Source organism: Corapipo altera, unplaced genomic scaffold, assembly GCF_003945725.1.
Source record: "Corapipo altera isolate COAL_440 unplaced genomic scaffold, ASM394572v1 64, whole genome shotgun sequence".
In the NCBI taxonomy this organism is placed as follows: Eukaryota; Metazoa; Chordata; class Aves; order Passeriformes; family Pipridae; genus Corapipo; species Corapipo altera.
In genome coordinates this window covers 6,029,220-6,056,415 of record NW_020884893.1, presented here as the reverse complement: position 1 = coordinate 6,056,415, position 27,196 = coordinate 6,029,220, and the positions used below count along the sequence as shown (strand labels likewise).

The following is a 27,196-nucleotide window of genomic DNA, read 5'->3' as shown; positions in this document are numbered from 1 at the left end:
AAGTAGCAGCTTCCATCTCAAACCTAATCCTGCTTCCTTGTGCTGTCCTTGGGTTTCTAACAATGAAGAGAAGTGAATCTTGAGGAATTAGTCGTGTTGAATCATATCTTAATCATATGCATGATATGCTCTTATGTAGCATTAGAGTACGAGACGTCACATCTTGTGTTGTCATTTCTGGGACAGAGAACTGGGCCTGTTCCCTGGGTTTAAATCACTTCTGGCATTAACGAGATTCTGACCAGAGGCTTTATTTCATGTTCAGGAAATGTGCTGCATTATTTCCTATTATATCACAATACGTTGCAAAGGAACTGCTAAGTTACCGAGACTAATCCTTTAAGTCTTTCTTTCTTTACAATGTCAGACAAAATAAGACTATGCCATATTTCTGTAATCTCTGTTGTATTATGAGAATATTATGATCTATAACAATGACAAAATCTCTAAACTGCAGGATTCCCATTGGCTCTGATAGGCTTAGTTTCATCTCTTTCTGTCAGAAAAGATATTTCTAAGTCTGTATGATTTCATTTTAACAGACACTATCCGGCTAAAAATCAGATTATTCATGTAAAAAGTTTTCTTCAGCTTAAAAATCAGTATTTCTGAAAAAACATGATGTAATACCCGAAGTTCTCTTTCTTCAAGAACTACTTAAAATGAAAGTTAGTTTTGAAGAATCAGGGTATCTACTGCCACTTTTTTTCTTCTTGGATAGGTACATTTAGATTAATCTGTTCAAAAGTGGTTTTTGTTCTCAGACAATTTTACTTCAGCTACCAAGATCTAAAAAAGATTCTTTCAATGCTCTCCTGGTAAATTGCAGGGGGATTTCTTGAGGCAGACTGGGAATTTGAATTAAAAACTAATTAATTAAACCCACCAGAAGTAGACTTCCATTTCTTTTAACAGGATGAGAAAATAAATTAAAAAATATCTATAAAGGTGTATCCTCCTTCTGAGAAATCTGCTCTTTTGGACAGAGTGAAACCTTCATTCCACACATACCTATTCAGAAAGTTTGGGTGTATTTCTCTGTTGATATTTTATGATGTCTAAGCCACTAAAAACATATTCAGCAGTTTATCTATTTTATAATTCCTTCATTAAAGCAGCCAAACAAGCCATGCTCTCATAATGCAAAGCTCTTGGCAGCATGGGTTTTGTTTGGGTTGGGGTGGCTGGGGGCCTGGTTGAGGTTTTTCTTGTTGTTGATTTTTTAATAAGTTACCACAAAATATGTTTAAAATCCTCAAAAAAATAGATGAATAGACAAATATTAAATCCCAGGATGGGGAGCAGAATAGATTTTCTGCAGGTGCAGGACACAAACTAGCTGATTATATAAAATTTCCTCTCCCAAATAAGATAGATGAGTAATTCTTCAGGTCATAGTGCAGCTTTTTTAGAAGAGGTTGGTAGAACTAGAGACCTTTGATGTGTTGGAATAAAGCCTAAACACATCCTAGAAGTTGTGTGAGGAGAACAAGAGTGAGAAAAATATAAATGGAACAGCAAGTTACTGAAACAGCGTCTTCTGGTTTTTGCTCTCAGGTTCTTTCAGAAACAAGGTTTATTTAACCACTTTTCATCTCATGCCACCCACAATAACTTTGGAGCTTATTGGCAACTTCCAACAAAGGATTTAGTTCATCAAAAATGACACTAGTGACCCTCATAAGTCTCACCTGTAGGAAAACCCTCAGCGTGAGGTGAGTTTTGCTTATACACCAAAGCATCCACTCAGGAGAGACGCTGTGAGTGCCCTCAAGGGAAGAGAGTTCAGTCAGTGTGACACTTCATTAGACAAGAGAGGAGCCAATCTCAAGTCATAAGCCTCATAAATCTGATAAATGAGATTTTTAACAGTTTAAGATCTCATTGAGCACTGAAATGCTGTTACTGTAGGAAGGTAGGCTTTGTTGGCTTCTCTCTTGTTACAGTAGCAACACCCATCCTACTTCCAGAAGAATCATTTGGGACAAAGGCCTCTGGAGCAGGGAGCTCCTGCATTTGCCAAGGCAGGAGAAAAGTGCAAGCTAATAGAATGGACTCAGACTAGATGACAGGAAAGTGAAAAAACTGTAGAGAAAACAGACTGAAAAGTAAAAAGAAGCAGCAACAAGTTCTACTGTCTCACAAGACAACAAGAGAAGGTAGGGAGGCACCAGCTCAGTGAGGTAGGAGGAATGCCAGTTTTCCAGATCAACTTGTATTGCCTTCAGTGACACTTCCTTGGACTAAAGAAGAGAGATACAGGATAAATTTCTATTACGAGTTAGGGCCCCTTCTTAAAACATTTTCATTCACACACAATATTCTGGATTTCTGAAGGACATTTCTTTGTACTTTTACATGTTACTTGGCTTCCTTTCAGTTTATTCTTCTGCTTGAATTACAGCAGAAAATGTACACCACAACACTACGAGATCCCTCTGCTATCCATCTTGACAGCTGTTGTTCACATTCCCTGTGTTTGCCTTAAGAAAATGAGGCTCTGACCGTGTCATCTGTTAAGTTAACCACTACTGTGAGGGTCCAAGGCAACCAGCCTCAGGCCATGGCTGATATTTGCTCCTGTGATTGAGGAGAATCACGGGTTTAGTCAGGATATACCTTTTTTTGTATATTTTGGTTCATTTTCTTGAGTTAAACAAGAAATGAGGCTTTTAAAACTTATGGTGCACGAGTGGAGAATTTGTATGAGTGAAAGACCAGGCTCCATTTTCTGTTTCCTAGAGCTTTCTCTGCATAGTTAGGAGTCTAATATGAGTACTAATTCTCTGCTTCTAGGCATTGGAGCATAGAGCAAAGTCAACTGTCAGGGAAGGAAACATTTAAGCTGAAGTTAAGCTGAACTGCTGTATCTGAAAATAGGATGCTTTTCTCCTTGAAACCCCTGCAATCCCAGAAAGCTGCTCCCAGTCTACACAGCTCCTAGAATTAAAAAAAAAAAAAATTACATTTTTTCTTTTATCATAAATACAGAGCTTACAAAATTACCAAGTCCCATCTGCAAAGCATAAACTTCAGAGAAACCCAATTAAGTCAGTGTTGCATACACTACCATGTTTGCTCTAGTTAAATATTCCACACAGATTCATCTCATTCATGATGAAACAATTAAAAAGTACTCCCAGGAGCCAAGAAACTCTCATGGAGACTGATTTCTACTCATGTTTTGCCTGAGCTCCCCTAAGAGGGCAGGACTGGTTCTAGATGCTGAGCAAACTTGCCCAAAGCGTCACCACTTGTGTGTGCTATTTGAAGGCAGACACAGAAGACTCACCCTGACCATTCCATTTGGAGTTCACGTGTGTTCATTCACCCACCTTTCATTTGCTTCCAGCCTGGCTCAAGCTTCCAGGTTGGGCAAGTACCTGCTCCCTAAATAGCATCTTTTCCTGCCCTGTCAAGAACAGTCCTAGACTAGACCACAGCCCTGACCCAGTAGAGCATTTCTTATGTTCTTATAAGGATAAAAACCTAAGTTTGGTGCAGGCTGGTTAAGACATAAGATGCAGATTTCTGTGAGCAGCTGAATGAGATGTGACAGCCATTCCAAACAGATCAATATGGGCAAGGCAGAGGGAAGAGTGCATGGCCTGAGGGACAGAGCAGCCCTCAGAAAACATTGAAGGCTTCACTGGTTTGATGTGATGCAGTGATCTATGTCCAGTTGCTGGTTATGCAGCAGCAGAACAATCTGAGGATGTTAAAAAAAAAATTAGATTAAGAAAGTTAACACATGAGCTGTTTCTTGATTATATGAACAGTCATGAAGTGCTTCATGCCTTTCTTCAGTCCTAACCACAGGTCCACATTCCTGACCCACATGTGATTACACAATTAGTGTACTACAGAAAGCAGGATAAGATCCCCTTTGATTCAGATCATCTTACTGAACTATTTATGCAGACTCAAGCGTGGAGCTATTGACCTGCATCAAGTAGGTATATGATGTTCTCTCTAGGGCATGTATAAATTGTGTATATGTTAGACCATAAATCAACTTGAATTTCAAACAAAAGTATGGGATTTAATGGGCACAAAGAATCCATTGTATTACGTACGAAGTCCACCTCCATTTTGCAGATAAATCAAGGTATCACATTTAGCTTTACTTACCCTTGGTATTTATAGATCTGACCTGCTTAGAGAAGCCAGGGTAATTAATTCTACGTATTAAGTTTTAAAAACAAAAAGCCACAAATTTGGTTGAAAAACCACCATGTTATAAATAAATAAATGGTGGAGCCTGTTCATTACAGCACGAATTGGGCAGTCTTGAAACAGAGTTCCCAAACTAAAGATTGTGAAAGATTAACACTGTTATTTAACTGTTCTCTAAAATACACAGTTACATTTCCAGATAAATACCACTCCCAGCATTATGTAACTAATTCCATTTTCAAAGTGTGGTGCAAACATTAACTGAATGAATAACCTTAAACCATCTTCATTCATTGCTAAAGGGTGAAGTTTTTTTATTATTTGACACACATGAGTTTATCTTATTTGCACAGAGAAGCAACAACTTGTGTGCACAAGTTCTTACATGCGTAAATTAAGTCTGAGTAATTTGTACCTAAGGTATGCAACCAAATTTAGGGTTTACTTTTGTTTTGAAATAAAGCCTGTATTAAAGAGACAAAGAGAAACATAAAACAACACAAGGCATTTCTGATATGCTGACCTCACTCCCATAAATCCAGTTTAGGTTATGATGATGCATAATCAGTATTTCCACTGCTTGGATAAAGAGGTTTTAACGGTTTAAGTGTCTTTTCATCAATATTCAAACTACCTGCCAACTTGGGATTTAGGAGAAAAGACAACTGTAAAACTCTTTTTTCCCAATTAAAGGTCTGTATTTCCTTTACACAACTCTAAGGTTTGTCTAAATACAAATCTCCAAACACTGGGAACAGTCAAACCTTGGAAAAGCCTAAAACCAAGCCTCAACATGAGCAGCATACTTATTAACTGACCTCATTTAATTTCTGCAAAAGTAGCATTAAAATATAACTTCCTCAAGCTCTTTCTTGAATCCCAAAAAATAAACTAAGGAGAGTTTCAGCAAGTAAAACGCTCAGGCAAGCAGCATAAAGCAGTTTGTGTTAAGTGTGCACAGTGCAATGATACCCCAGCACTGTCACCAATCCAAGGGTGGGCAGGACCAAAATTATGCATTTGGAGTAACATAATCCACATCTCCCAAGTGCCACCTATGTAGGTTGTCTGAGTACACTGTGCCCATTCTCCTCTCCAGAAGTGGAGAGATTCCTCTCTCCCCTCCTGGAAAATGCTGGAGAAGAACTGCCAAGTGTATGAGATGAGTGATGGAGATGGGAGGGGGGTGCTGGGGTAACAGGAGATTCTCCACTGCAAGACAGAGAAAAAAAGGGAGTTCTGTGCTTCCAGTGAACTTTCTCTGCAATACTTGGGGTCCAGTTAGATCAGGCCAGCAAGGGGCTGGGAATTTGATGAGAAAGGAAAGACCTTCTCAAGAGCACAGTGGACCATTTCCTAAAATGTAACTCTCATTGTAGTACCTGGTAATAAGGTGATGATTTTTCAGGTGCTATATTATAAAAAACTCTACATTCACACAAATAACAAATGTCTTGGGAAGCCTTACAGCACTTAAATTTGGATTTCAATGTAAAAGGAAATGGGCTATTAACTAATATCCTGCATGTTTCTTCTCTCTACCGAGTATTCCTGAGTATTCCTAAGTTTCTACAGGGAGCCCTCAGGTTGAATTTGAACAGGAACATTCTGACTTTGGGTGAGAGAACATCACAAAGTTTCATATACATTAAACACAAGGTTCAGTTATAAACTGGAGCAAAAACATTGGCTAGCTTATTTAATTTTGTTTATAGGGGAAAGGATGTAGAAGACCTGGGTACCCTTCTTGTTTCAGAAGAAATATGATGCAGGCAAAACAAACTCTGTTAACAGAACAGACTTTTTGATACAGGAAAATGAAATGGAAACCAAATCTTTCTGGTGGGAAAAAAAAAACCCTAACAACTTTTTATAGGTGGCCTGGCTCAAGTGTTGGGATCAACTTTGAAGATTTATGCAACAACTAAAGACATCACAGATAAGCCTTTAAGTCCCTGATTAAGCTGCAGTGATCCAAATGACTGCAAAAGGATGAGAGCACCAGCCAGCTGACAGGCAGGGCACCAACAGCATCTTTCTCTGTCCCTCTGCTATCAATTCCCTTGTCTTAAGCACATATTTGAAGTTCAACACACACATTTAAAAGATTTTCTGAATTATGGGCCTGGAAGGAACAGATTTGCAGCAAAAAGGACTCAATCAGATTCAGAAAGCTGGCACCAATCTATCTGCACTCCAGTTGTACCCCTGTTCCTCTTTGCCTTCCCTTTGCTCCCTACCAGCATCTGCAGCCCAAACCTCCTATACTTCATTTTTAATAAGCTTTTGAGTTTCCAAACCTTCCCTGCCAGTAGCTTCCAACATCTCTGAGTTTTCCAGTACCCTGATGGTTAAGGGGGGAAAGCACAGCTTCCCAGTTGCTCCCAAGCCCCCTAACACTGCACAAGACTCAAACTGAGCAAACTTGTTGAAGGAACAAATATGTCAGTAACAAGAGTCAATCAAAATCTTTAGCAGTGTCAATCAACTCCAAAAAGTTAAGAGAAAACAATGATAGGCATATGGAGTGGCACAGTCCATCCAGGGTAGGTTACAGCTTTAAAACAGAAGAAAGAAAAAGCTGTAGTAAAGAGTATTCCTATACCTGCTGTTTATTGACTCAGGACTTTACATGGGCATTACACAGAGGGCTGAGTCTTTACACTGCCTGTGAGGCTCTGCTGGGGTCAGGTCAGCCTTCAGCCCAGAGAGAAATGATGTAAATGGAACAAAACACTTCAATTTTCTTCTTAGCATCCTAGAAGAATACTTACAAGAATGTTTCCTGCTACAGAACTTTTGAATTATGATAACTAGAAACAGTGAGGAAGGAGCTTTAAGTCTTATGCAGTTGTTCTCTTCTTGAGTTAATTCAGAGCACAGTGCTGCTGATCGCACGTGGTATCAATAGAAATAAAAGGGGAATTAGTGTCTGGCACACACATAGTTGTACATCACTAGAACAACTATTCTGAAATAGCTTTAAGTTGTCTGAACTTGAAGCACATCACAGCAAATAGTGTAGAGGCTGAGGAGTCCCCTCCATCAGCCTTCTCCAAGGAGAACAATAAGAAATGATGATGACAGAGCTGTTAACAACATCTAACACTGCTAATTTCACCACAACAGCTCCTTGCCTTGCTACAGATCCTGTGCTGGAGGAGAAGGAACTCACAGCAGACCACTGGCAAAGTCTGCTGGAGAACTCAGAAATGCCCATCCTGAAGCAGCATTCATTGATTGCATGGTGCCAGGAGGGAGAAGTAACATCACAGAGAGCAAAACATGATGGCACCAATGTACACTTAGACAAATCCAAATGGATTACCCCCAAATTAAGGAGGGGAGGGGTTGACGTTTTCACACGTTGTCATGGTTGTCTGTATCTCCTCAAGTAATACAGAGTTTTGACATGGTGTTCTTCTCCAGTCTGTGCAGCCCTCTCTTTTATGACTACAAATCAAATGAGATTGTCAATCTTTCCTATGGCCTGTGACTGCTGGAAGGATGTAATGAGAGCAATATTTTGGCTTTGTGCAACTGTCTCTCAATTAGATGGCGATACTGAAATCTGTTCTCTTCAGACTCTCCTTTCTCTCTTGATCCTTATCTGGAAAGATGGAGGAGGGGAAAGACATATGAGATGTAAGATATATATATAAGGAAATTCTTGACACCCCTGGAAGTGTTTGAGGCCAGGTTGGATGGGGCTTAAATCAAGCTGGTCTAGTGGAAGGTGGACCTGCCATGGGCAGGGGGGAACAAGATGATCTGCAAGGTTTCTTCCAACCCAAACCATTCCATGATTCTCTGAATAAGAAGGATGAAATTCTCTTTTTTAACAACAGATTGGTCTAGAGACAGCCTGTAGCTAAGCAAGACATGAGTATTTTGATGTGTGCTTCTCAAACTGAGGACATATTCCTTTTTCAAGGCTTGCACTCAGTGTGACAGTGAGCTTAAACAGACTCAAACATGAAGTCCAGTCTTTGTTGTACTCTACTAATTCTCGTAAAATACTGCTCAGTGGCCATAAAATAGTTCACTTAAATCCCAGGCTGAAATGCATGATTTTATCTTAAAAGGAGAAAATAACTGCTCCAATTAAAACAAAGAAACTTTTATTCCTTCTTATCTTTCTTATACTATTTCCAGTTCTCTCCACACCACCAGTAGGAACCCTAGGCACCATTTATTACCACATTTTCTGCCTCCATGTACTTTCCTCAGTAGACAGAGTCAAATGAATTGGTGCAGAATAATCCTTGACCACATCATGCACTCAAAAAAACGTTGCAAAACAAGGGTGCATCTCCAGCAGGAATTTGGCATCGTTCAAATGCCACGTAAAAGTAGGAATGGTTGTTGCAGTGATCCATGTTTTGGTATTGGTTTATTTGTCTGTACGATTTAAATGCATGGCTTAAATGTTAATAAAAATTAATTTAGTTTTTAAATTAAGAAAGAATCCTACATGTTCACAGCTACTTCTCTACATGGTTTGTCTGCCAGCAGGGTTGGGAGGTAAACACAAACTTTGTCCATATCATTTCACACTCCTAAGTCTGTCTTTGGACTTGGAGTCCATGGATGGTTACATTGGTATTATAATGATAATGAAAACATTATTTTCCAGGCTAATAAAATAAGTAAAAATTACAATTATGTCATCTAGCATACATAATTCTTACAGTAGTATAAATTTTATTCCACGTTATGAAATTGCTCATAATGATTACTCACAAAACTGTAAATTTTTTTTAAATTAAGCAGATCATGTTCACTTTTTATTATCATTTTGAGTCATACAGATGTTCAATACTATTTGACAAACAAATTTATAACATGAAAAGCTCACCAAACATTCTAATTCTGCTACTGACTATTTATACCTACCTGGACAAAAATCATATCTATGTATCACCCTTTGTTTCTCTCCACATATTGTCTGTATAACACAATACTATAAAAGACATCCTTTCTTGTATTTTAGTTTGGCTTCTGCAATGGGACACTGGCTTATCTCATGAAGTCTGTATTAGGGGGAAAAATGCTACTTAGTCTTGATAGTTCTTTCTCCTAACAAAAAGCATAATAATGTTTATATCTTTGTCTATTTGTCAGACATGTTGTGTAGTTTCTTTGTTGCCTTTCACGAAGGCCAAAATAATTGATTAGCAGAAAATAATATAGAGGAATTAAAGCTGAGATTGCATATGCCTGCCTTTCATTAGTCACTTCTGCTTCCAGAAATCAAATGGCAGAAACATACATTCCTCTTTCAGTCAAGATTGCCCCTTTGGGAGTGAGTCGAGCAGTTCATGTAAGAAGAGTCCTTTGTTCCCTTCACTTGTGGTATTGGAACAGTTGGTAATCAGAGATAAATCATCTACTGTTTGCCTTAATTTAATTTGCCTTTCACTCCAGAGCAAGGTGCTCAGAATTGCTTGATAAGACAAATAAATAGAAGAACGTAAAATAGATACAAATATTAATAACCTCACAGGCTCAGGAGGAAGCAATAGAGCAGGTGTGTGAATAGAGTCTGGAATATTTTATTTACTCGGTAATCCGAGAAAGGTCAGAATAAAGTTCAACCCGAAATTGCATTCAGGGACTGTCTCTTGCACAGGCTCATAGTGTCTGACCCAAACCCCAAGATTCCAGGCTTAGAATTCAGTGTAGTGGGCAGTGATGATCAACACCCCATTCATTGTCTTTATGCTGCTTTGGTTACTCCTTTTCTCATAAAGAAGCCTGGAGGTCTTGTGTGACCGTCATCTATTCTGAGAAACTGAGAGCAAACTGGCTCTTACCCTTTGCTTCCAGCTTGTTGTTGTGCCTTCCCATGCAATCACATCTCATCAAAGTGATGTGGCTGTTTGTTGGGTTTTTTTTTCCTAAAGGTCTCATCATTGCTTAGATTCTGACAATCTGAAATTACTGAGTCACCACCAACAGACATTTAGAATAACTCCTCAAAGTGAAGTTAAACTGAAAACACCATTAGCCATTGTTAAAGAAGAAAAAAAATCTCATCACAATATTCTATTTATATCCTAACGATTGGGCTGGGTCCCCTCAGCACCACCCTCTGTGTCTCCATAAGGAGATTACGCTTCTCCCTATGAAGTGAAAATTACCTTCTTGTGGGCAGAAAGCGTTTAATTATGACTCTGCTTCCCTTGTCTCCATGGCGATCCCATGCAAACAGCCTGCTTTATTAGCCCTCATTTCCCCCACCCCACCCCCCGAAGTAATAAATCATCGCTGCGGGGGCTCGAGCGTTCCCGGGGACCCCCGGCCGGGACCCGGCTCCGGCCGCGCCCCCCGCGCTCACTCGGCGAGCGGACACTGCGATCGCCGCGGGACGCGCTCCGCTCTAATCCCGTTTGGAGCTAAGCGGCTGCATCATTTCAGCACTTACCGCAGGAAATATGTTCCCAATCCCTGCCCGGCGCGCTACAAATTGGCGGATGATCCCGGCGCTCCCCCGCCCGCCCCCCGAGCGCCGCCGGGGCCGTTACCTGTGCGCTCCCCGGGGTCGGTGAGGATGCTGGGGTCACTCTGCGACCTGCCTCGCGGGAGAAAGCAGCCGGTCCCTTCTTCCGATGCAGCCATGAGGTGGAGGGCGGGAAGCTCAGAGGAGGGGGGAGGAGGAGGCGCTCATGGAGCCGGAGGCGGCCGGGGGACAATGGGGACGGGGGTGCGGCGGCGGCGAAGGGGCGTCAGCCGGGCAGGACCAGCCGCGGCAGCATCTTCCCCGGCGCCGTCGGCAGGGCTGCGGCGGGCGCTCCGCCGGCACGGGGAGCTCAGGAGGCAGCTCCGGGCTCCTCACGGGGGTGGGCCATGCTGCCAGCCGGGGTGGGGAAGAGCAGGGGCGCGGGCCGCCGGCCCGGCCCCCCGCCGCCGCCGCCGCCGCCCCCTCCCGGGACGCCCCTTCCCGGGACGCCCCCTCCCCCGAGCGTCGCTCCCGGAGTCGCCTCAAGCAGCGGCGCCGCTGAGCGCATCCGTTGGAAAACATTGGGATTCTCCCATGGTGCCCCGCGAGCGGCCGTGTGACGTCACGGCGGGGGGGTGGGCGCCGCACCTGCACTGCACAAAGGCGGGGGCTCCGCAGGTGCGCGGGGTCCGCCCCGCCCGCCCCTCGGCCGGGGGGGGCCGTGGGGAGGGGCCGCCCCGCCCTCGGCGTGCGGGGGGAGCCCCCCGGAACCCCCCGAGCCCTCCCCGGCCCGACCCTCGGGGCGCTTCGCGGCGCGACCCTCCGGCACCGCGGGGCTCAGGGTCCGCTGCCGCCTCCACTCGCGGCTGGAGAAAGAGGAGGAGGAGGAAGAGAAGGAGGAGGAGGGTATCTTGGGGAGGGTCAGAAAGCGCCGGTTCCCCGCGACAGGACGCGCGGGGGTCGCACTGCCCGTGTCCGTGCCCGTGTCCGCCCCGCCGGGACCCCGCGCAGCCCGGCGGGACCTTGTGCGGAGCCGGCGGGGCCGCGCTGGGGCTGGCGGGGGGCTCGTGGCAAAGGAGGTGTCGCACGGAAACCCCGGGAAAACGAGGTATTCCACCTCGACTGAGTAGCTCCGTTTGGGAATTTATTTAAAGAGAGTATGTGGTTTCACGGGTTTTTATTTTAAACGCAAGGTCACTTCTCCTCGTCCTGCGCAACTCGGGGCTGCTTTGCTGTTCCCGGTGATGGGGGTCGTGTTTCTTTGGAGTTCTGACCTGTAGAAGCCAGGGATACTTTTTAATCGCTATCCCAGTCTTGTAGAATGCTCAGGCGGCACTTGGGATCCTGTGGGTTCTCCCCTCGTTTCTTACAGCGAGGCAGTGCCTTAAACGCTGCTTTGTCTTTGCCCGGAACTGGTGCTAAGGAATGCACTCACCTACAAGCACATTTCCTAGGCTGACTTGAGCAGTGGTTGTATGTGAAGCTGAGCAAGCTCCTGGGCTTAGACAGATATAAGTTTGCAAAATTTTAGGGATGAAACTTTGTGTCAGAAAATTTTCCATTAATGCAGTTCCTCATTCACGTACAGAGTCACCGAATGAGTGACGTTGGAAGGGACCACAGTGAGTCATCTGGTCCAACCTCCCTGCTCAGACAGGTCATCCCAGAGCACATGGCACAAGATTGTGTCCAGATGGTTCTGGAATATCTCCAGTGAGGGAAACTCCACAACCTCACCTGCACAGTAAAGAAGTTCTTCCTCATGTTCAGGTGGAATTTCCTGAGCACCAGTTTCTGCCCATTGCCTCTTATTCTATTACTTGGCACCACCGAGAAGAGCCTTGCTCTGCTTCTCCAGAAATACATGGAAAACATTTTGCTTATCTTATATGAAGAAAATATGCTTTAGCCATTTCTGAAAGCAGGTGCAAACAAAGCAGTTCTGTGGGGTCTCTGGGTGTCGCATCTGTGACACTGAGAAGTGTGTTTGCCTTTTTGCTTTATCCACCTGCACACATCTTGTTTGTGAGTCACCTTTGGGCTGTGTGTCTCCTGAGGTTTGGTCAACTTAGTGGCCTTCTGGGGAAAGAAAAAAGTCTGTGAGCCTACATTTAATGGTGGAGCTTGGTAAGAAAATTCTTCCAAGACTCCATTTGAACAAGTGTGGCTGTTGGGGTAACCTCCACCCATGGCTGGGGCGAGGTGCTGCATCTAATGAGTGGGAATATTGCCATGAGAACAGAAATTGAGCAAAAGATTTAAAGTAAAATATCAAAGAGTTTCTCTTTCAATGAGAACTGTCCCTTCTTGCTGTGTATAAGGTAGACCCTGAGGAAGAAGAAGCATGTGGTTGTGTAATCTAAGCTGTGCCATCATGCAATGGAATACATTAAGGTGCCAAGTGAGATAATGAGCCAAATCTATTTTTAGTCCCAAAAAGAGAGGAAGTAGCAAGTTTTAAATGGTTTTTCTCCATATAGCTTTTAGGTCATGCTAGAAAATGTTGATGGTTTGCAGTGAATTCTGTGAAAGTCTGTTTGACTAATCAATAGAGCTGCCTTCTAAGATGAAGAACAACACTGATTTCTTGTTTAAAATGTAAGGTTGAAAAGCTCCATATCAGATTTAAAGATTTGTACAAGATTGAATGTACTAAAATATTTTTCAACCCAAGAAAATATCTCCAAGACAGCTTTAGTAGCTATAGAAGCACAGAAGATGAGATGGATGTATTTTTAACCAGCTGACACACTGGTTGCCTCTATAAAGGACACTTTATAGGGTTCCTTTGGATCAAAAATATTGTCTGGTAGAAAACAGTCAAACAAGACTGGAATCTATCTTGCTGTTTTCACTTTGATAAAGTGTTTCATTTTCTCTCCCTCCTGCCAAACCAGGCACCAAGAGACTCATTCTGGGAATAAATCCCAGGTGGGTTCCTGCCAGCTGAGGGAGCTGCTCCTGGGCCAGCTTGCTCTTCCCAAGTGAACCATCATCATGTTTGGAAGAGGGGGTACCAGAAATAGAAAGTGTTAAATTATTTAAACCTATGGTGCTAACTAATCTTGCGTAAAAAGTATGATTATCTGCATGTCTTTTACTTTCAAGTTGCATAGATGATGATGATGATGATGAATCTATTTGCACTTTTCACTACCTTACCTTAAAGCAGGCTCTGCATTCCTCCTGGGACAGAGCTTTGGAGAGGAAAAATCTGTGGGAGGCAAACTCTGGTCTTCATGTTGAAAGACCAAAATGAAAGGAGCATTTTCACAGACATAAATCAAAGCTGATGAAGGCAGGCACCAACCAATATATTCCAAGTATATTGATTTGTAAATCCCTCTGAAATTGGAATGAAACTAAGCCTCGTTCTTCCTGTGGGTACAAAGCACCTGGCAAATTGTGCTCAAGTTTCCATTTACTACTTGATATGATTCTGTAAGTGTCACAAACAAAAATATTTGCAGGATCAGAACCCTATTAGTAGAAACATGACCCTCCTTTGATTTGGTTTATTTTCTCGCTCTAGCAGTCTTCTGGTAAACAAGTTTGCAGCATTTTCCCAGAAAGTACAATGATCTGATATGTTTAGTTCTCTCTCAGAGGATTTCTAGGCTTTGATATTTATGATGAAAAGTTATGATGAAATTTTTCTAGCTTAGTAGCAGATATTTCTGCAACTGGCATCCATTCAGTTAGAGGAAAATACTTCTTAAAATGAAATATCCACACAAGGAACACAAGAGGGAAAATAAAATTTATGTAATTGTATTTATTTTGATGCATAGTCCACAAGCAAACCAATGCAGGTCCATTTGATACGACTTCCTTGATAAAAACTTTTAAAATGCAACTATATAAATGGTGTGCATGGTTTGATTAATTTGTTTTCTTTCAGACAACTGAATGCCTGTTTTATGAGCTGGTTATATAAAGAGAAAACCAAACGTGTTAGAAAGGAATGATCCCCAGAGGAGAAAGGAAAGAGGTGAGTCATGTCAGTGCTGTTTTTCTCAAATCAGCAGAATATTAAACAACCTCATTTTCGTTAGTCTGAAGCTGCACGTGCTCTCTGAGCAGAATTGATGTTTCTTTTCCTGTTGTTGTATAGAAAAAAGAATTCGGGGTACGTTTGGATTGGCAGTATCAGCTTTCATGTTCAAATTATTCGGATGGCCAAGGCACAAATAGCCCTGCTAGGAGCAGTTTCTTAGATGCAGCAGCAGAAAGCATTTGTTCTCTTGGTTGTGAGTCTTACCCTAGTTTTTGAGATTTTCCTGCCAGCCCGTTGTAGTTCAGTGTGCTCCCTGTAACAATAAAGAGGAGCATTCCCATGTTCAAAAGGCTCTTGTCTCTATTTAATTTGTGGGGTTTTTTTCCCCTCAGACATTTTCTTTATAAAGAGGACACGGGGCCTATTTTGAGTCTGTGTTTGTCGAGACGATCCGTGCGTGTCACTGAGAAGAGACAAAATGTCATCCAGCACTCACTACTTCGGCACTACAAAGACTTGAAACGTCTCCTCCAAAGCACAGTGATGTTCTACTATGGCAAGCAAATAAAAAATGAATAAGCAGCAGGGACTTGTTTATTGGTGGCCTCGTGTGCACACTAACACTGAACATCTCTGATACTCCAGAGCTGCTCTAGGAATCGCTGGGTTCCACATTGGCTTTGTTTCACAGCTCCAGTGCTCCTGCTGGCATTTTACAAGGGAAGGAACAGGAGAGGAAGAGGTGGGGAAAAATGGAGAGGAAGACCATCAGAATCACAGAATATGCTGACTTGGAAGGGACTTAAAATGATCATCAAGTTCAACCCTCAACCCTGCACAGGCCCATCCATCCCCAAGAGTCACACCCTGTACCTGAGAGGATCATCCAAACACTTCCTGAGCTCAGCCTTGGTGCTGTGCCCACTGCCCTGGGGAGCCTGTTCAGTGCTCAACCACCCTCTGGGGGAAGAACCTTTTTCTAATATCCAACCTAAGTTTGGATAACTTGTACCCTTATCAGAGATGTCATTTCTCTTTATTATGTATTGCATGCAAACAGTACATTCTGATTCAGATCTCATCTTGCTGCCAAATCTGGAATGATTGTGACATGTAATTTTTTCAAATTAATTGAAATAGTGAAGATCATTCAGTTGTCAGCAGAAGTGGAATGGGAAAAGTGGTGTTCTGTGCTAATTGGATGAGAGCTGAGGAATCTTTGATGCAGAGCTGCAGGGCAAAATTCTGATTCATGTTGGTGTTTCAGCATTTACTTCAATGGCATTTTGTTATCACCATCGGTTTCATTTCTTGGGTAACATAGGACTTCAGCTGGTGTTTCATACACTGACCATGATCCACAAGAAATTCAGCTGTTGGGGAGTTAAAATACTTTAGGGGCCAGTGAAACATGGAATGAGTGACCAAGGTTCCTTCAGTAGGTCACGGTTTGGAGTTCCTGAGGACCTGAAATCTAGTGAAGATCATAATATTCAGGATTTATGAGCGTCTCACAGAAGGTACAACTTCATATAATTGGGAGCTAACTTAGGTTTCAGTTTGTGGAAGGAAATATAAGAAGTCTAGAGTTGATCAGCAGCTGAAGACAAGATGATGAAAGACCACATTGATTACAACTCACAATAAACAAGGTCCAGCTTAGCAGAGCAATATCTGTTTTAAGACTGAAGTCATGTATCATGACTCCCCAAAAGTCATGGTTCCAGTTCCCATATTATTTTTATTATTATTCCCTAATAAAACTATTATTTAGTTTTATATCCACCTGGGATAGAGTAATCTTTGGGATGGTTCCATCTATTCCACTTCCTGCTCACCAACTCCTGAAGCAATACTTGAGAAGGGAAGTAGAATAGCTCCAAATTCAGGAATTTTTAGTTTCATCTTAAGGAAAACTAGGACTTAATAACATTCCTACACAGTAAAGTTACTGCTTTCTAAGAGATGAAGTCAGGATTTATGTAGTGCTTTACATCCTCATTTAGGCAAAATATGTATGTACAGTAAGTTCACTGCTGTGGGGGTTGTGCTTCTGCTCTTTGCAGATGCAGAGGGTCTTTTTGAGAAATTATTCTTCAGCAAAGACTGAGCTAACTTGTTTTTCTGTTGAAGTATAATTTCTTGGACAGTTCTGTCATGACAGCTCCTCACCTGCTGTATTGCAGCTCAGTGTGCTGTTTCTTAATGGTGCCAATGCCATCTTGCTGCAGGCTTTGGAAGGTCAGGCTGCTCAGCAATTTAATCCCAATTCACCTGATGGACAGAGGCAGTGGTGGTTTCTCTGGGGTCAGTCCTACTGGTGAACTTTTAGCCTGAAAAGTGAGCCCAAGGCAGAATTGGATGGATCTCCTGTTCCATGACTCAAGGCTGGAGACTGACACTATCATAAGCAAAGTCAGAACAGTTTCATCATGGAAATTTCTGTGCTATTGTAAAATACACTTTGCTTCCAAACAGCAGTAAACTGTAATCAGGAGAACACCTTCAGACTATGCAGCTGTGATCTCATGTATTTTGGAATCAAACCCTTGAACATCTTTATCCAACAAGTAAAATGCAGATCTTGCCTGGCACACTCTTCCAGTGAGGTCAAAAGTCAGATGGTTTCTACAAAGAGTCCCACTGTTTTCACTTGTCCCTTATATGTGCTTCTCATTTTTATATAATTGTGTCTTTCTAGGGCTGGACACAAAAAAAATGCATTGAAAAGGAATTCCCAGGGTGAGTTTAATACCATCTGTGAACCACCCAGATATTTTAAGCCTCTTTCTCCTACAAATTACTTCTGCAGGGCCAAGTCCTTCAAGTTTCAAGGTCCAGTTGCACAGACTACATTTAGACTGGATTAACATGTAGTCTAAAAATGTTTTATTCTAACCTAATGGGAAATACAGAAACTTGCAACACAAGTCTTTGCTAAATATGCCATTAATTATTTACAAGAATGAATCCTCAGTAATCTTGCATGTCCTTTGTAAGCAGGTGTGTTGGAGATGGATGTCCACGCAGCTAAGGATTGCATGACTGTGGTATTTAGAACTAGGTAATCATACTCTTGTTTAATAAACAGGGTTTTTTTGCTGATGTTGCCTTTTTCCCCCCTCCTAGAAAGAATAAACTGGAAATAAGTCCAATTAGATCAGTCAGGGAAGATGCCAGTAGGTTTGCTACTTCAAAATCATTCAGAAATCATGAATTATTTTAGCATTTTGTCTTCTTTCTCCCTTGGCTTCACGGCTGTTACAAAAATTCTGTTTATTAATGCACCATGAACTGAAGCTGTCAAAATCAATCTCTTTCTCCATTTGTAAAGATGTTATATATGTGCATCTGAATGGTACAGTATGTACTTGTTAAATTTTCATGTGAGCTCTGACTGGATTTCCTGAAAAGGAGACCAGAGACACTGTAAAAATGCCACAGCTTGTGCATTCTGCCCAGTGCCAATGTCACCTACCCATTGTTTACAGAGATACAGCCAATTCTGTAAAACACAGTGCCTGGGACCAGCTTTGGGTCCATTTTATATTACTCTTGGGGTTTAACCTGCATTTTCCTATCCAGGGCAATGAGGAGCTCTGCTTAAGACCATAGGGAGCTCAAATTAATTATAATTGGCAGCCTGCAATCCTTTGTGCTGTCAAGGAAATCCTGGAGCTAATGGATGATGCTGCAGACCTTTAGTAGTGGTTTTACACTCAGCAATTTGTTCTTTATTTTGCTGAATAAATATCTGATGGAGCTGAGAGAATCCACTGAGAAAACACTGAGGAAACTCTTGCTGTGCCTACGAGAGAGCCACAGGAATTACTGAATTATTCTGAAGGGTAATTTTGCCATCCAGCCTTTATTTATGCATCTGAAGGAACAAATACCAATGTATAACTTCTCATTAATAAGACATTTTACAAGAGACTAAATCTTTAGGCCTTGATCCCAGAGAAATACCATGTTTATAGAATGTGAATAGTTCTTCTCCCTGCAGCTTGTGTTCTAGACTGGAATTTGTTTAGTTTTCCTTCAGGACTGAATCCTTTAGTGCTATTCCAGCCAAGGGTGCAGTTCTTCCCAACGTTTTACACACAGCTCTGGGGTTTGCAGTTTCACTTACAAGGTAGGTTTTGATGGATTATTTTTTTCCCTCTGCTTTGAAACATTTGTGTAGCTCTCCACACCACTCTTGGAAATTATACTGACGTGGTTCTTGATTTTATTATCTTCTTGGTCACGAGGTTAAGTTCAACACTCCTGGTAGCAGAAATCCTGTGGTTTTAGGTTTTAGTGTTGTGCTACTCTAAAAATAAGGGTATTTTTTTTCAGAGTACATCTCCCTGTACTCCCACTCTGCCTTGGCACTGTCATGGAATGTGGGTCAGTTGTTGTCTGGGCTGCTTCATATTTCAGCACTATGGTTGGCTTGGATGCTCCCAGAATCTGCCTTTCCCTCAGAGCATTTTGACCTGTTGTGATTTTTCTACTCAATACAAATACCGTGGAATTCTTAGAGACAAATATTTGCCCAATGAGTTTTGAAAATGTACCTCTTTTTTTTTTTTTTTTTAAAGAATCCCCACATAAGATAAAAATTGAAGTAAGAAATTTAACAGTCCCTTTTTGTCCTGTTTTTGGCTGGGGTGTGGAATGTGCAGGTTCCACACAGCTGCATTTGCTGGCTGTGTCCTGCTGAACTTCCTGGAGAGGGTCAGCCCAGTGAGCCACAGCTCTCCAAGTGCATCATCCCTGTCCTCTGCCTCCCAGGACTCGGGATTTGCCCTGGGCTCTGCGTTGTCTTCATGTGATGCTCTGATGTGGGAAGCTCAGGGAAAGGGAGAAGCCTCAGGCCTGTTTTATGACCTGTGTTTTAAGCACAGTAAGACAGTTTTAATAGCCCAAAATAGGCACCCATTTTGCAACGTGATAGTCCCAGCTCAGAAGTCCAGATGGAGCAGAAGGGAATGGTTTTCCCTTCACACCACCATTTGTAGGATGAGGAGGAAATCTGGCACAACTGGAGTTTGTTCAAGAGTCAAAGGGTCCCACGTTTTGATCCCAATTTGTGAGACAACTCATACACTTAGTGTGTTCAATTTGTTCTGTATAATGTCAGGCACATCAATATTTGCATTTTTGTTATGGAATTCAGTCCTTAGGAAAGAACAAGCCCTGAGTCAGTGCAGAAGGCTGACACAAACACAAGTGTCTTCTCTCTCCCTAGACTTGATAATTTCTTAATAGATAATTTTACATACTCTGATACTAAATCTCTTCATATCCACTGACCAGCTCATGTACCTGGAAAAGGTGATAAAGTTTGTTTCTGAAGCAGCTGAACAACAATTTATTAAATATGCAGGAATGTGATCGCATTTACCAAGGGAAAAGAAGGAATGTAACTTACCTTTTCCTCTGCATCTGACTGTGCCTTAAGTCGCTGTCTGTTCCTCAGTGAGCTGCTAAAGACATCAGGTCAACGGGTCTGGAGACAGAATAGAATCTGAATTTGTTCTCATTTAAACAGATTATTATTTTTTTCACTTTCTATTCACATTCAAAACCTCCACTCTGATTAATTGTAACTAAAGGTGTTTCAAGCCTGTTTTTACAAGCTGTTGCAGAGGGGCTCCCTGTGCCCTGTGTTTGATCTTCTTTGTCAGGAGCACTGTTCTTTCAGGGAGTCGTGGCTGACTACAGGGGCAACTGAATATTTTTGGTTATTTTGTGTATTTTTAAACCTGGGAGCACAGCCTACAGAGGTTTTTTGACTGGCAACCACTAGAGAGCACTCCGGGATTGTATCTTTTCCAAAGCAGGGTGTGGTGAACTACAGTGTGAAGTTAAATAGGAAAGGCTTTTTTCCCCCATTTCTAAAGAATCCTACTGTGTTTTGTACAAAATAGAGTATATTAAACCAAGATTTTAGCACTTCTGGCATTTCATTTTACATAATTATTGTTATTCTTGGTGATTTCTTTCATCAACATTTAATTCTTGCTCAGTTGAGTTTCCCTGGGATCTGTAATGTAGCCAGGAAAAGTCCCCTATAGTAATTAATGTATGGGCTGGTTTTACTGTAAGACTGAATGCTGATGCTTTTCTGCATTCTGTACAGATAACCTGGGGGGAATCTAGTTCTGGTTTAGCTTAGTCCTTAGAAAAACTTTTACCTCAAATCACTATGATTCAGCAAATGATGAATGGAGTGGATCTATGTAAAATACATAAGCAAACTGAGAAATTGTAATTTAAAGGGAAAATGCTGCATGAATGAATGTGTTACTTTCCTTAGATGATGTTTCCTTATGTGATTGACACTGTATTTTTCTAGATCTCATATGGTCCATCTTCCATATGCCCCCAGAAAAGAAAATTGCATTATTTTCTTTTGGAGTACCTGTACCTTGAGGTGGGTTTTTTCTCTCTTTTCGTACATCCTTTTGAAATCAGCTGTCAGAGACCTTGGTATGTTTGTGCTTAGTCCTTTTAAAGCTCCTGTGTGCCTTTGGGGAGGACTTTCTCAGAGACATCATTGGTATCTTCCAGCTCATTGTATGAGCAGAAGATGGAAAGGCTGTAGCTTAAAACGTGGCAGTGATTGGAGAAGAAAATATATCCTGAGAAGATAATGAGCAGCCCAGAAGTCCAAAGTTTTCCTCATCTGCTGTTCTATTTACAGGGAGTGATTAGTGCAGCTGTGGTCAGCGAAGGGATTATCTCAGAATGGTGTTTCCTTACTTAATAAATTGGTGCTGAGAGGCAGAGCCACTTGTTGTACTGCAGTGAAATGTTACTGTCAGCATTGAGTCAGAGCAGCTGGAGGGGAGTGAACTGGATTTTGAGGAGATTAAATGTTGGGGCCAGTTGTGTAAATGGGATCTGTGGGGATGTGAGAGACCCTACTCATGACAATGGTATTCATCACATTAGAGCCTAAATAGACCAGGATAAAAAAAACCCTACCCCGAGTTGCAGATCCCAAAATTAGTTCACCAGTCTGTTTATGTGAGTGTTAAACTTGAAATCTTAACCAGGATTGGTTTGAAGTACTTGGTGATAAAGCCCACATTGCATCAATGACAAAAAATAACTCACAGGTGTCCCTGTACAATTGTTTGGGGTTTTCTGTAGCTCTTCTTCCTGAGTAATGAAGAAACCTCATAAGAGAGACTCCATTTCCATTTACCTTTCCAGTACAGGAATGCTCAGCTGGGAAGTGATTTGGCCACATGAAAACTGTTACTGGCTTTAAGTCAGGGGATGAAATGTAAAAATTACTCAATTTGTTAAAGCTACTTGGAATAAACAACACTCAGGCTACAGTCTTTTTTGAAATTCTGACATCTATCAACTTTTCCGGAATATCTAGAGTTTTCTAGGAGTTTTTCTGGACTTCCTGGATCAAGAGCCTTCCCAGGAAGACCTAGATTGAGACCTATGCTATGATTTACTTTATTGAGAAATTCTCAAAGAATTTCCTAGCACTTTCTTGGAATCACTTGATCTAGATCTTTTCTAGGAATTTCCCTGGCCTTTGCAGGTATTCCTGAATGTATAATCTTTCCAGGAATTCCCGGACTGAGATCCTTTCTAGATTTTACTGGACCTACACCCTTTCTTGAGATCTTCTCACTGTCATGGCAATTCCTGCATCTAGATCTTGAGGTACTTCCTGTGCTGTTCTATTAATTTCTCTTCCTAGGAATTTTCCCAGGTTTTCTAGGAAATCTTGGATCTAGACTCTTTCCAGGAATTGCCTTCAGAAGTCCTTACAGGAACTGCATAGTCCCTCACATCCCATATGCCCTGATTTTGCTTCAAGGTCTAGAAATAGTTGTTACCATTTTTTTCTATCAGGATAAGCTACTGTCATATGCAGAGTTGAGTTACTGTAGGCATTCTGTAAAAAAAAAAAAAGTACTTGAATTCCTGTTTTAAAATTAAGTACCACAAAAGGGATTTTTTTTTCTCCCTCCTAAAATTCACCACAGTATCCATTCCTTCTAGGACGATAAAACAGCTTGTGAGGGCTGCATTCCTTCCTTTCTCTGACCCCTGTGTTCCTCTCACAACGCTGCTTCCCCATAACTTCTTCAGAGCAGCATTTTTACCAGAATTTTGAAAGAATTGTAATTTAAACCTGCATCCTGTCAGAAATAGTCCCCCTTCCTGCAGTGCAGTCCCATCAGTCAGACTCTGGGCAGTGACTTTAGGATCTCAGGAGTCTGTCCCTCTTCTGCCAGCGAGAGAAATTTGTGCCTCTGAGCAAAGCACATATTTCAAGTTACCTGACAATAAGAAGAATATATAACAGTGAGATGTTAAAGCATAATAACACAGCATGTAATACATCCCGTGAGGACAAGTCTCAGCAGTAGGAAAGTATCAGCATGCCAAATTTACACAGTTTTTAGCATGTGGAGTGAAAACTTTATGACTAGGGTCTTTTCTGGTCCTCTCTGGAGTAAGATGTAAACGTGGAGGTGTAAACAGCTCGTGGAAAAAAATTCCAAAGGAACAGGTAGCTGCGACCTCAGGATTGAGTTTTGTTCCCAGTGTGGTAGCCAGGGCCTAATTTCTGCAGCAGAAGTTTTTGCCTTGTGAGGCAAAGGATACTGAAGTTCACACTTTTCTCATGACCTAAGACAACTTATGAAGACTTTGGGCCAAAACCTCTATAGTGCTCAGCTGTGTGGTATTAGACACTTGGCCTTTTTAAGAGTTGAGGATGAAGCAATATCATTTCAACCTACTTTTCACAAAGCTAAATTGTTTACTTTAGTACTCTTCATCCTCCTTTTCCATATTTCTCGTTCTTTTCTCCATCCAGCTGTTAAAGCTACTGGAAAAAAGATCAAATACCTCAAGAGCAGAATTTTTTTATATCATTTATGTTGTTTCCTTTTTATAAGATCCTTATTTAAAAACCTTTTTTTTGGTGGTAATAAAATAACAGAGATGGGAATCATCTGATGGCAACTGAACTAAAGACCTGCAAAATTTTCTACCCATCACAAATGTACAGTAAGGCAGTTGCTACATTAACTACACATCTGTGCTGGTCTGTCACATAAAGTATCTTTGGCATTTCAGTTTGTAGGTTTATATGTAAAATATAATTTTTTAAATTATGCATTAATTAGGAATTTAAATTAAGGCTAATCAGGCAACTTCTAAAAATAATTATTTCTGATTGCATTAAGATTTATATCACAAAAATTTTTGGTCGTATGAGTATGAACTACATTGACTAAAGCTAAAGTGATGGAAATTTTACAGCCTCTTGGCAACCTTTCATTGTGCATAAAATAAGAGATACATCTGTAAACAAAGTTTTAAAAACACCCCCAGATAATGCCATAGGAAATGGTCTCCAGTGTGATGATGAGAATTCTTGAAATGTCCTGAACAGAGTGCTAAAATTTCTTAAAGGTAAATGAAAACTAACTAGTGTTAGTTCCATTATTTTCTGAGAAAGCTGTTAAAATAGATTGTCAGGTAATACTGATTAACTCTGTATAATGCTTTTAAAATTAATATTTGGCCCAGTGTTGTGAGAAACATTTGACGGGGCACAGGACAAAGGGCACATATCATAGAATCACAGAATGGTTTGGGTTGGAAGTGCCCATCCAGTTCCACTCTCCTGCTGTGGACAGGGAAACCTTCCACTGGACCAGGTTGCTCCAATCCCTCTCCAACCTGGCCTTGGACACTTGCAGGGATGGGGCAGCCGCAGCTTCTCTGGGCAACCTGTGCCTCCCTCACAGGGAAAAGTTCCTTCCCAATATCCCATCTAACCCTGCACTCTGGCAGGGGGAAGCCATTCCCCTTTGTCCTGTCACTCCAGGCCTTTGTCCAAAGTCCCTCTCCAGCTTTCTTGGAGCCCCTTTAGGCACTGGAAAGCTCCTTTAAGGTGTCCCCAGAGCCCTTTTTTCTCCAGACTGACCAGCCCCAGGTCCCTCAGCCTGTCTCCACAGTGGCTGCCCCGTCCTGTCCTGGCTCTGTCACTGAGCTGGGACAAGTCTCTTTGATCAGGGACACATGAACAAGTCACTTCAGGGCAAACCCTTGTGTGAACTTGAAAAGCATCAACTTCCCGGCAGCGCTGCCAAACAGACATTCTTACCCCAGGACAAGGAGATAATCCACTTCACATTCACCTCCTGAGGTAAGACAAAATTTTCCCCCTTTTTGAAATAGCTACTTGTTAGGCTAAGGATGTGCATGTATCTATTTCTCGTGGAATAGCTGGAGCTCTTCAAGATAATACCCTTGAGTGTCCTGCAGAAACTTCTTTGTGTGTTCCAATCCTCTGAATCATTTTTGTGGGCATAAAGAAGAAATAATGGTTTTAATAGTTCTGTTGAGTAGTGGTAGCAAATCTCCAGATAAAAGTGGAAGAGGTGTAATAATCCCTTTTTTACATATAAGATATAAGTGATTTGTCAAAGGATTAGGAATCAGAACAGCACGCTAGGCTGGCTTGTTTCTAGTTTTGATTTGTTACAACTAAAGCTGTGGGAATAACTTTTTTTTCTGGTTCCTCAGTTGAATGGGAAGATCAGAAATCAAAAGTACATTGTTTCCAGTTCACTTAAATTAAAGGCCCTTATATTTTTTCCATAAATTACTGTGCAAATGAACTTCTGAAGGTAATTTTTCTAGAAAAATAGTTTCAATATCACTCTAAAAATATGTTTTCCTTTACATAATTTCCTCAAATGAATGCAGATTCTTCAATAATTCAGTGAACCTAACTTTATTTATTTCATTCTATTCTATTTCAGAAGGTGAAGATTAGTCCTTTTGGCTGAAAGTTGGTGTTCAATAGATGTAGCAACATCATGGAACTGCACCTTCAGTTTCTCCATTTAAGAGAAAAAAATGCATTATTTAAAATCTGAGATTCCTTTTATGAATCTTATTTGTAGACTGAATGGTTTTTGCTCATTCTAACCCAGGCACAGACTGTATTTAAAGGTAAGAAATTACAGATGTAAACCATGACCTGAGCAGTTGGGGTTCACCTCTTTATGTGTCTTCATTGATATTTGCTTTATTCATGTTCTCAGAGAGCCCTTGTTGGTTTGGTGCTGCCATTTGGGTGAATTCCTAGAGAAAATGTTAATGGAAGATCCTAGAAGTCACAGCTTTTATATCAAGGGGAAAGGATGGCTGGAATCCACTGCCCCTCAGTGCCCCTGGCCTTGAGCCTGACAGGTCTGAGGGTGAGTAAGAGCAGGACCACTCCCATATCTTCTCCATTTAAAGTAGGTCTTTTGAGCACAAATTCCATGCCTGGCACTTTCAACATTTGCTGCTACATTAAAATAACCCTCTGCACTGAGTACACGTTGTGCACTTATGTAAATGAAGATAAAATGGAAAGTAAAATAACTTGGTAATGTTTGGATACCACAGAAATTTATGGGCTGCACAATCTCACCAGAAGCATATTATCTTTTCCTCTGGGCAAAATAATGTGCTTAAGCTTCTAGTTAATAATTTTTAATCCCTTCAGTCTACACAGCAAGGGAGGAGAACATGTTTTTAGCAGGATAGAGCTGTTAACCAGCTCAGATTTCATGTTACACCTGACCACCAATTGCTTGGCAAAAGGAGCATATGTAACATGTCTTAGCCTGCTGGGTCTATACAACTTTCTTCCTCTTCCCTGCATTTTCCAGGGAAAAGAAGGTTATGTTGGTGAGGAGACCAGTGGAAGAGCCTGGTCTGTTTTCTGAACTGATCTTAATTGGGGTTTTTTTTCAAAAAAGGAAGAAGTCCCTGAGCAGAAAATCAGTCAGTGGAAACTTCTGAGACATTTCTGAAAGTGTAAATCTTCCTTGACTGCCTGGCTTGGTTTTAAAGACATGTAAATTTTCACCTTATCCAGGCATCTTACAGAAAACCTAGTTCCTGAAGTTTCTTTTTTCTCCCAGTGTTTCCATCCACATCCTATTTACAAAGTAGATTTAGTACTATCCTTCAAGAGCATTGTGGACAAACAGTGGTTTTGTTGTTTGTGCTCATTCTAGCGGAGTAACAAAGAAACCAATTTCACCTGTGCAGGCAGAAGTGAATTTTGCAATCCAAAGCCTGAGGGCACCTCTGATTACCCCTGGAGGGTGGGGCTGGCTGGGGCAGCAGGACTAAATTGGGCTGGTGAAAGAAAACGGGATGAAAAAGGGGCTGTTTCTCTTTTTTTCTCCCTCCCATTCCCGGTCACTGCCCCCTGTACACTCAGACCCCTTCTTCAGTGACAAAAGCTGCCCTCCAGGTTCTGCAGGAATCTGGTGCAATGAAGGGGGGCACAGTCCCTTTCCAGAGCTGTTTTGGTATCAGCAATCTACTGTTTTAGCAGATACCACTGACGGCCATTCCTGGCAGGAGCCTGGTACCTACACTGTACATGGCGAGGAGCTGGCAAACCTAGGGCAGAAAAACAAGTTGGCAGGGAGAGGTTTTGCTGGAGCCTGCCATGGCAAGGCTGCTTCTAATTCTCAAGGCAAGGAGGGGGAGAACAAGCAGTTCCTTAATAATACAGTTTTACAGCAGTGATT

At 41.6% G+C, this 27,196-nt stretch overlaps 1 protein-coding gene and 1 long non-coding RNA gene across 2 annotated transcripts in view; one reads left to right on the top strand and one right to left on the bottom strand.

The window, feature by feature from the left end:
* Window positions 1-10,890, bottom strand: part of PHACTR3 (phosphatase and actin regulator 3) — a 100,557-nt gene extending 89,667 nt beyond the window's left edge. Inside the window, exon 1 of the mRNA XM_027645809.1 lies at window positions 10,704-10,890. Coding sequence (XP_027501610.1) covers window positions 10,704-10,797 — 94 coding nt within the window. The 5' untranslated portion in view covers window positions 10,798-10,890. The remainder of the gene's footprint in view (window positions 1-10,703) is intronic.
* Window positions 10,891-14,525: 3,635 nt separating this feature from the next.
* Window positions 14,526-15,397, top strand: LOC113948324. The gene is made up of 3 exons (XR_003528103.1): window positions 14,526-14,609; window positions 14,733-14,868; window positions 15,008-15,397. It is a non-coding gene; the product is annotated as an uncharacterized LOC113948324 (long non-coding RNA).
* Window positions 15,398-27,196: the final 11,799 nt, after the last annotated feature.